Source organism: Myotis lucifugus, unplaced genomic scaffold (genome assembly GCF_000147115.1).
Source record: "Myotis lucifugus unplaced genomic scaffold, Myoluc2.0 scaffold_146, whole genome shotgun sequence".
In the NCBI taxonomy this organism is placed as follows: Eukaryota; Metazoa; Chordata; class Mammalia; order Chiroptera; family Vespertilionidae; genus Myotis; species Myotis lucifugus.
In genome coordinates, this window is record NW_005871194.1 from 405,082 (window position 1) to 415,374 (window position 10,293).

Genomic DNA, 10,293 nt, shown 5'->3' on the forward strand with positions numbered 1-10,293 from the left:
AGTACATAGAATTCTGAACTGTCAGTAAGTAATTTTATACATATGGTACTCACAGTCATTTTGTCCCCTTTGATGTAGCACTTTTGAAATCCCAGTGAGTCAGGTGCTCCAGGAAGAGGCACCTCAAACACTCTCTGACATGTTCAATATCATCAACGTAGTAATGTGGCAAGATACACACCTATGAAGCAGATATTCTCCTGAGATGCACACACTGGCTTAGAGAGAACTCCTGTAGTGAATGTGAGCCCTCCAATATAACTCAGACACAGAGAGTATAAATTAGGCTAGTCAATAGAGTCAGACCTTGCCACAGGACAGACGCGGAGCATCCCTTGGAGAAGGGGAGGGTGAGCCCACAGGAGAGGAAGCGATTAGAAGGAAGTGGGGAGGCCTGGCAGCCCATTAAAGAGGAATAAATTCTGCAGAGGGGAAGCGAGAGGTCCCTCCCGGTGTCTCCGTAAATCAAATTGTTTTATGGGCGGGATGCGGAGGGACGCGGGAGATGGGCCGGCCCCGATAGCCAGGGTCACGTCTCCCCCTGACGTCTTGTCTGCCTTCCGGGATGTTCCACGAGCGAGCAACCCCGAGCTGGGAGCCGCTGGGGCGTCTCTCTTTAATTTATTGTCGTCATTATTCTTCTCAAATCAGGACCGGTTACTTAAGGAGAGCATTGGAGGAGTTTCATTACAGAGACGCGGCTGGTACCTTTCTCCTGTCCGATTTCCCCAGCACGCCCTCATCCGGAGCCCCAGTGTGGGCGGGAGGGCTGCGAGAAGGGGGTCCGTTTAGGACGTTTGAAATTGCCCCGTTGCTAGAAGTTGTGTTTTATACTGGAAAGCTTCTTTTCAGACCCAATTTCTTGATGGGCCCAGGACCTCGGACCTGGCTTCTCTGTCCTGTGAGCGGATCTTTCACCCAGAAAGTCATTCCTAAGAGGCGAATTCACCAACGGAGGGCCCCTGGGCCTGGGAATGGGTGGGTGTTGGTTTTGCATTAATACCTTGTGCTAAAGTTAGTTGCCCATATTTATTTAAATTTTTAAAACATATTTTTATTGATTTCAGAGGGGAAGGGAGAGGGAGAGAGAGAGAGAGAAACATCAATGATGAGAGAGAATCATTGATCAGCTGCCTCCTGAACCCCCCACCACTGGGGATTGAGCCCACAACCTGGGCATGTGCACTGACCGGGAATCGAACTGTGACCTCCTGGTTCATAGGTCGATGCTCCACCACTGAGCCACGCCGGTTGGGCTAGTTGCCCATATTTAAATGGTGGGTATTTCATGTGGAATTCTGGATCCCCAGCTTCCCTTGAAGGTGTGGGATGACTGAGGATGGAGCCGAGGGTCTTCCGCCACCACCCGGGGTCTGTCTGTGCCTCTCACCTCCTGATTCCTTCTTCACTCCCCCTCCGCCTTAGAGGAGGCCTTGAGTGACCCGCTGAAGGTCACGAGCTGAATGAGGGAACCAGGCGCGGAGTTGGGGTGACCACGGGGTGTGTGCGCGTTCTTTCCTTCAGGGGGCTGCGGACCCCTCTCTGGAAGGTGGAGGTGCAGGTGCAGTGGCCAGTTTGGAGGTAGATTCTACTACCTCACTCCTCGCCCCCAAAAGAGCTGTGTGACTTTGGACAAAACACCTGCCCTCTCTGGGCCTCACTCTTGTCATGTGGAAGGTGAATTGGCTCGAAAGAGATTGTAGTTGCCCTGGCCGGGTAGCTCACTTGGTTAGAGCATCGTCCTAATACGCCAAGGTTGCAGGTTTGATCCCTGGTCAGGGCACAAGCATCAACCAATGAATGCATACCTAAGTAGAACAACAAATCCATGTCTCTCTTTCCTCCTTCCTCTCTCTCTAAAAATCAGACTCCCTGTGCCACTGACCCTGGAACCCCGGGGGTGCGCATCTACTCCCAGGAAAGAAGTGGCCTGGGGGTGGGCCCATAGGGGGAGAGCTGGGAGATGGAGGAGAGGAGAGGGTGAGGCCAGACCCCGAGGCACAGCTGTGACAAGGGAGGTGGAGGCTGATGAGCCATGGGGGGACACAGGTGAATTTAGGGGTACACAGGCTTGTGGAAGAAGGACAGGGTTTTATAATAGGGATGGGGATGGAGAATAAATATATTCATAACCACAGGTCTGTTTTGGACAGCAAGCCACACGCTCTTCTAAATGTATTACATGCATCGCTTAAGTCAGTTCATCGAACAACAATATGGGAGGCTCTGTTTTGACCCCATTTTACAGATGGAGGCTCAGAGAGTGGAGAGAAGGTGGCTGGCTCCTAGGATGACTATCTGGCATTTTGAGTGCTTGGATCCCAAAGAGTCATTTTCTGATCTGAACGCCCTCCCCCCCCTCACCCCACCCCCCCGGCCCGGGTTGCCCCGAATGGAACCAAGCGAGCTCGAGCCTCTTCCAGGAACCTGGACCTCAGTTGCACCTCTCTTTTTTCCTCCCGGCCTCCCTTGACCTCGCCACAGAAAAGCCGGCATGAAAGGGGAGGCCGGGAGGGGGCCGTCCGTGTGGTGAGAGGACTCGGCTGCCCCAACAAGCCCCGGGAGCCGCAGGTTCTCACCGCAGGAACGCTGCCTGGTCTTTGTGCCTCTGGTTCGAGCGGGACGGGGCAGGGCGGTGGCACCCGGCAGGCGGGGTCGCAGGCCCAGGTTTTATACGGTTCGCCGCCCAGTTCAGGGCTAATGACAGGGCGCCGGCAGGTAGGGGCACGGCCGAGCCCTGGGGCTTGCACATGTGTGGCTGGGCCAAAGGCAGTCGCAGATGTTCCTGGAATCCCCACACCGGATACGAAATTGCTAGCAGGCTGCAGAGCCAGGGGAAGCCGCGTGTTTTACATAATGAGAGCTTGCCTCCTGCCCCGTGGCCTCTTGGAGCCCCCGTGGTTCGGGCCTCCTTTTCCCGGGGGGTTAGGAACCCCGCGTACGTGTCTGCAGGGCAGAGCCCCGCTCCAGCAGCCAGCTCGCTCTCGCTCTGCTCGGTTTAGATCCAGGATCCGTGGCTTCCCGCCGGGTGTGGTGGGCCCAGTGGCGGCCAAGGAGTGCTCTTCCACCAGATGTGCCCTGGTGCCTGGGATGGAAAAGAAATCGGGCAGCGGGCCTGAACGGCACTGAGAGCAGCCACCCAGCTCTCTTCCCTGGGCACCCTCTCCCCCTCCCCCGTGCGGAATGGAATTCTGTCTGGGTGGCGGCAGAAGGGAGTTCAGTGCTGAGGGCCTTTGCAGGCGGTCTGGACGGTGGAGGCTGGCGGTGGGGAGGGCTGAGCTGGAGAAAGACAGAAACGGTGGTTTCAGGAGATGAGAGAGGCTGGAGGCAGAGGCCTGGGGGTTGTGAGTGAGGCAGGGCCCTAGTTCTGGGTGTCCTGGGGGAGGACGTCAGGGCTGGGGGACAATGAACTGGCTCCTGCCCCTGCAACCTGCCCCTCCCTTCTCTGTGACCCACACACGAGGGGCCGCTTTGTAAAATGCACCGTCCTCCTCCTTTGCCTGGTGCTCGATGGTTCTTGGAGTCTCACTTTGGGGAACATTTGGGAAGGAGTTGTCCCTCCTCCAGGCTGGCCCCGATGTGTGGTTTTTCTGAAGGAATCATACCAACCCCGAGGCTTGTCAAACCTTCTTCCCATCACCTCCTTCTTAATGCACAGTCTGTGGTTGAAGGATGCTGAGCTCACGTCTCTGTCCGGGTTCAGAGCCTCGCTCCATGAGCTCATGGTACGCGCACCAGCCTCAGTTTCCCCATCTGCAAACACAGGGGTGGTCTCTACCTACCTCCTGTGTGCCTACAGGCGCAAACAAAAAGGAGCTTTCCACGTCCAGCCCTGTCCCGTCATGAGTGCTCCATAAATGTTTGCTGTTATTATCACTATTCATATATTTCTTTCAAAACACAGTGACCTCACGGAGGGTTTCCTTTTAAATATTTGATTATAGACCGGGGTTGGCAAAGGGTGGCCCTCGGCACCGTCCACAGGCTGAGAATCGGTTTCACACTAAACGTTGATTTTTAAAAAAATGTTTTTATTGATTTTTTTAGAGAGAGAGAGAGAGAGAAACATTGATGAGAGAGGAACATCATTGATCGCCTGCCTCCTGCACACCCCCTACTGGGGATGGAGCCCACAACCCTGGCATGTGCCCTGACCAGGAATCAAACTGGTGACCTCTTGGTTCCTGGGCCGGGCCTAAAGGTTGATTTTAAAGGTATTATTTTGTGACACGTGCAAGATGATGTGAAATTGACATTTCAGTGGCGTCCACCAATAAAGTTTTATTGGAGCCTAGCCAAGCCCATCTGTCCGCAGATTGCCCGTGGCTGCTCCCCCACAGCCTGGGTGTGGCAGGCCGGTTGCGATGGGGACCCTACGGCCCACAGGGTTGAAAATAGTCACCATATGGCCCTTGGCAGGGAAAGTGTGCCATCCGGGTTCTAGATGACTGAGTATTAGCCAGGGAGGGTGGCTGTTGGGACCTAGGCAAGAACCACAGGGCGTAGTGCTGCCTGGAATAAAGCCCAACGATGGTCAGAGAAGACGATAGAGCTTTCTGCTTTAACGTAAGAGAAGGGGAAGCCGGGTCTGCGTTCTGGAAACCCTACAGGGATGTCCGAAACCCTACAGGGATGTCCGTGCCATTTTTTCAGAAACGAACTGAGTTTCAGGACAGCCAGCTGCAGGCGTGTGCAGGGGACGCCTGTTCCTTTAAAGAACAACCCCCCAGGTTGTCGAATGGGCCAGTTCCAGGGGGTGGGGGTGGGAGGGGCAGGGGGCCCTCCCACCCCCCCACCCCCTCCTCTTTACAAGCGGGGTCCCTGTAAAAGCAGCATTGCTCAGGGAGCCCGTTTGACTTCACCTGTCGGGTGCGTCTCTCTGTGCTCTGCCTCCTCCCACCTGGTTCTGGAAAAGATGAGGCAGCCGGGACCCTTGAATGTGCAAAGTCGCCAAGCGCCGAGGGGGCAGCGCCTGGGGCTGAGGTTGAGCAGGGGAAGCTGACGGCAGCGTCGCTGGTGGGTGACCCTGGAGCTCAGCTTTGACCTTGTCAACGGAGGGAACTTTTTTCCTGCCCTTTTCCCTTGCCCACTGTGCCCCCCTCCATCTCTGCGCCCACTCCCTGCGTGTGCCCGGGAGGGCGAAGGAGAGACGGCCGGGCAGCGTGAAGCTGGTCTCGGCCAACGCCCACCTGGCACGGTGGCAGCAGCCAGCAGGCCTGCATCAGCCGTGGGGACGGGCCCGGGGAGGAGACTGAGTCATGGGCAGAAACCGCTAATCCACGGGTGACCTGGCTGAGCACGCCGATGAATCACCCTTCAGTGGCTCCCCGCTCGCCGACCGCTCACATTCCCAGGGGAGCCAGAGTCGGGGAGACGGGACGCGGTCCCATGGGTAACACCCAGCCCCGTGAGAAACGTCCCCGGCAAAGGAGACGGGCTCCAAACCTCCCCGTGTATGTCTGTGTGGATGTGTGTGCCTGTGTGAGCGTGTACACGTGTGCATGCGTGCACATGCATGTGTATGTTACCTGTGTGCATGCATGGGTGCATGTGTTTTAAAGGATGTGTCTCATCCATTCTGGGACCTCGTCTTAGCTCCTGCCTCCGTGTCCCTTGAGGGTGGTGGGCGCTCGTCTGCAGGACGGAGACGGAGGAGGGCGCGCTGATGGACGGCCCGCCTGTCTGTAGCCGTCCTGGCGTTTTCCTCAAAGACTCTCTCCCCACAAAGTCCTGCTCCAAACCCACGATTTGCACGAAACAGCCCCTCTTCAACCGCGACGTCTCCTCACTTGGCGCGCACGCTCCCGCCGTGTGGGTAGAGGGCAGCCCCCTGTCAGTGATCTCAGAGAGGCAGGGCCAGGCCTGTGCCGTCGCCTCCCTTTCTCCCCGGCCTCAGCCTTTGGGTCCTGGCAACGTTTTCCAGATGAATTGGCCCATCAGGCCTCCCTACCGCGTGGACGGCTCCTCAGAGGAGGAACAGGCCTTGTGGCAGCCTCTCGCCGCTGCCTGCACTTGCAGACCCGATGCGCACACAGAGCACATCGAACTGCCTGCCACCAGCCACCATTCCTTCACACTGTCACCAGCCACAATCAAACCTTTCTTTTATCATTTACTTATTTATTATCTATCTATCCATCTGTTCCTTACCCAGTGATGTGTTTTTATAGAGAGAGAGAGAGAGAGAGAGAGAGAGAGAGAGAGAAATATCGACCGGTTGCTTCTCATACTCACCCTGACCAGGGCTCGAACCTGCAACCTAGGTATGTGTCCTGACCGGGACTCGAACTCACAGCCTTTCAGTGTACGGGATGACGCTCCTACTAACTGAGCCACACCGGCCAGGGCTAACCGTTCCTTCATATTTTTATAAAATCCTTTTCTCTTACTGGCTTGTCCCTGTCTTTCTGGGCCATAAGAACAAGAGAGCCCTTGAAACAGAATCTCCTCTGGAGAATCCAGCCGAGACGGGGGGAATCGGTGCAGGCCTCCTCAGCAACAAAGTGAGAGCACAGGGCGCTGAGGGAGGCTCCAGTGCGGCTGGTGGCACACGGGTGGGGACATGATGGGGGTGAGGGTGCCCACAGGCCCCTCAGGTTTGCTGTGTAACTATGCCCAGCGCTTGCTAGTCCACAAAGCAAAACAAAGCTCCCTCGAAACAGTGAAGCACAGTTACAGGTTCATGGCTAGGAACTCGATTCACTGCGGCTGACCGTGCCCCGTGGAGGCGTGGACAGCCCCTGTGGGCACCTCCGGGGAGGCTCACGGTAGCCTGGGCGCTGGGTGTTTCTAATGAACCCCTCCCTTCCTCGTGTTCTTGGTGGATACGTGTAGCTTTGGGGGCCTTCGAGTTCCTCAGAGGCAGAGAGGAGGCTGGTGGACGGGGTGCCAAGCTCCTGCCCATACCCTGGGTTTTGTGTCCTCCACCCCCCCACCCACTCCGGGTCGGGCGCAGATAGAATGGCCACGTCGTGGGCACGGCTCGGGGAAGAGACCCTTGCCGCCCGGGCGGGAGGCGCTCCTGCCGCGGTGATCCTGGGATCACGGAGGGTTATCAGAATCACATTTGCAGACCACTTTCTTTCCCCTCCTAATCACAGACGTGGCTTCCTGCTTCCTTCCTGCCACACGCTTTCTGAAAACATAACCGTGTCGCGCCGGCTACTTGTGCAGAGTGGTGTGCGGAGTCGCTGCCCGGGACCCCCGGACCCGAGGCCTTTCCTTCCAGGAGAGCCGCCCGCGGGCCCCGGCTCGGCTGTGTCCCAGTGTTTTCTGTCTCTCGATTGGTACGAAGCGCTAGGTACGAAGCACTAGGTACGGAGCCAGGAGCAGGCTCTCATCTCTGGAGGCTTTCCCACAAGCTCTGAGGGATTAAGGGCTGAATGCAGGTGGGTTTCTTCCCCCTCCTGTCCTGGTCACCTGGCCATCACCATGGCGATAATCCTCCCAGAAACAAAAATAAAGGGCAGAACCGGTTGGACGGAAAGTGTGGCCGCAAACTCTTACATGGAACCCGAGCGCTGGCTGGGGGCCTGGGCTGCCTGGATCCTCGGGGCCGCGTCCAGGGGAGCGGGAGGCGGAAAAGGAGAGGGCGGCCTCGGGGAGCACCGGGACCGGAGTCCCGCCCGAGGCCCCGCAGGGCAGAGCCGCCGTGCGTGCGGTTCCTGCGTGGATGAGGTGGGAGTCTCTTCCTTCGCAGCCGGCAATGGTGTCTGGTCTCCCTGTGGCCTGGGGAGGAGGGAACAGCAGGTCCGTGGACTGTCAGTGGAGAGAGCCTGGCTGTGAGTCACAGGGAGGGGGAGGCCGGGGGTTACTATCCGCTTGGGCTGCGATGGTGCAGGCTTCTGGCTTGGTGAACAGCCCGGGGGTCAGGAAGGCTGGTTTCACTGTGTCAGCGCCGAGAAACCGGTTTGGAGCGTAGGAAGCAAACACCACCCACCACGGCGGGACGGAGAGGGGTGAGAGGGGTGGATGTTCCTCGCTGTTGAAAGGTGCATTGGCTGCTGCTTTTTTTTTTCTCCCTCTCCAAGTCCTCCGGAATGTTCTGAAGGGGCTGGCCTATCCCAGGAGAAAAGGCTGTTGGCTCAGGGGGACCTGCTCTGCCGCAGCCCAGAGCAATGACCTGGGGCTGGTACTGAGGAGTGGGCCACTGTCCAGACGCCCTGGACATTCTAGAAAGACAGGGGGGAAAAAACCAAACACAGAACCAACCCCGAGTGCGAGGTGGTTTTGCACGCAGGCTCCCTGGGCGGGAGGTGGTCTGGTAACCTGGCTGACCCTCTGCCATCTCCCTGGCCCTGAAGTTGAGCCGCCTGCATTGCTGGGTGACAGGCCCAGACGGATGAGGCAGCCGCTCACCCCTCCACCCACAGGCATTCACTGAGCGCCTACTACGTGCCGGAGGCCAGTCGTGGACAACCCAGGAGAAAAGGACCTTTGCCCTCCGTCGCTGGAGAGAAAGCAGGCTGTCACCAGATAAGAAACATCCGGAAGGGACAAGTGCTATGAAAAACACAGAGAGGGATGGACGTGCGGTGAGGCGCGTGACCAGCACAGGCTTTCTCAGGAGCTAACGTTCGAACGGAGCCCAGGCAGGTGCACCTGGGGAAGAATGTTCCAGGCCAGCGATCACCAGGCCATGGTCCTCGGCTGAGCGGCCCCTCATTTTTGTAAATAGACTTTGATTGGCGCTCGGACACACCCCTGCGTTTCCGTGTTGTCATTGGCTGCTCCCTCACCCCTGCGGCCGGAGGAAATAGCTGGGACAGTGATCGCAGGGCCCGCAAACCTAAGAAGTATCTGGCCTTTGTCAGGGAAGGTTTGCCAGCTCCTGCTCTAGGCAGGGGCAAAGGGCAAAGGGCAAAGAGCATTCAGTGGCCTCCGTGCGTCCACTCTCCTGGTGACGGACACCCGAGCTGTCCCCACGCGTCTGGCACGAGAGACGAACTCTTCCATAAGCATCCTTCCGAGTCATCGGGTTTACCTACCTGAGCGCCCGGGAGCAGAGCTATTTTTTATATTAGGGTGAGCAAGGGAGCATAAAACTGCCAACCAGCAATTTTTATCAGATGATAAAACCCGCCTCGCCCTCCCGCCACCAGGGCTGCCGCTCCTCTCAGGGACAGATGTGGTTTTTGGGGGGGCTTCGTTTGGGGCCTGCATCACCTTGGTCCATTCTGGGGAATTTGTGTCCATCATCAAAGGAGACCATGTCCATGTAGGTCCTTAGGAACCCGTAAAGGCCTCGTAAACACGGGGAGTGGGTCAGGGGGATGTTCTTACCGGCATCTTTGCTGTGGGTACAGCAAACCTTGCTTCCCAGGCCTGCACCCTCTGCAGCCCAGGGAGCCAGGTTCTGGTTCTGTCGGTTCTCTCGGATCCTGTCTGCCAATGGCCCAAAGAGGCTCCTTTGGTGGGCTGTGACTTTGTTAGGAGTGCCCGGCGCTGGTCTCTGGGACAGAGAAGTGTTTCGGGCAGAGCGGACACCAAGCCTCCAAATCAGATGATCCCCCCCGCCCCGCCCCCGTGTCTCTGTAATTGACAGCATTAACTTTGCATGAACCAGGAAGTTTGGCCGTGTAACTTCCTTGTGATCTCAGGACAAGGAGGTGAGGAATGAAAATGCCAGGAGAGAGAGAGAGAGAGAGAGAGAGAGAGAGAGAGAGAGAGAGAGAACGAACACATCCCGGGAAAGCCAGGTATGGTGGGGGGAGCCGTGCCAAGGAGCCTTGATGGCACCTGGTGGGTGCTGGGCTGGCGTTGGCGATGGGACCGGCTTTCCTCCTGCCTGCTGGGTGGCTGCCAGGGCAGGTTTTCATTATTTTGTTTAAATAGTTTTGCTGCCGCTGATTTTTGAATGTTCAAAGCAGCCCCTTTATAAGCCTTCGCCTCCTATGTTGGGTCTCGGTCACATTTTCTGTCGGCGTGTTGCCAGGCCCAGTACAGTGCGTGCTGGAGACGTTCATCGTGAAGGAGGCCGGGCTGGGCCTGCCTGCTGCAGACTGAGTCTGTCCCGCACTCACCACCGATCCGTGCGTCCTGGGCCCCCGTGTCTCCACTGGAAGAGAGAACTGGGAGGTCTGGGAAGCACTTCCCAAAGCATTTCTGAACGGGCCCCACCCATGCTCCCCGATGACTGTCCCAACCTCATTCTTTTCCTGGCTCCCAGGCAGGTACGCCGGTCTTGACAAGCAGGTATCCCCTGAGTTCTGGAGATCTGATACGCGGGGCATGACCCCTGGGGAAAGGCCTGAAATAGAAATGGTTTCTGACATTCTTGTTGGTGACTCAGAC

At 57.4% G+C, this 10,293-nt stretch overlaps 1 protein-coding gene across 1 annotated transcript; it reads right to left on the reverse strand.

Moving 5' to 3' along the window:
- Positions 1-2,360: 2,360 nt before the first annotated feature.
- Positions 2,361-4,101, reverse strand: LOC111827285. Its single transcript, XM_023759078.1, has 3 exons — positions 3,606-4,101; positions 2,943-3,085; positions 2,361-2,785 (listed from the first exon to the last, which is right to left on the reverse strand). The coding sequence occupies exons 1-3, from the start codon at positions 3,722-3,724 to the stop codon at positions 2,361-2,363; spliced, it is 687 nt and encodes a 228-aa protein (XP_023614846.1). The 5' UTR covers positions 3,725-4,101.
- Positions 4,102-10,293: the final 6,192 nt, after the last annotated feature.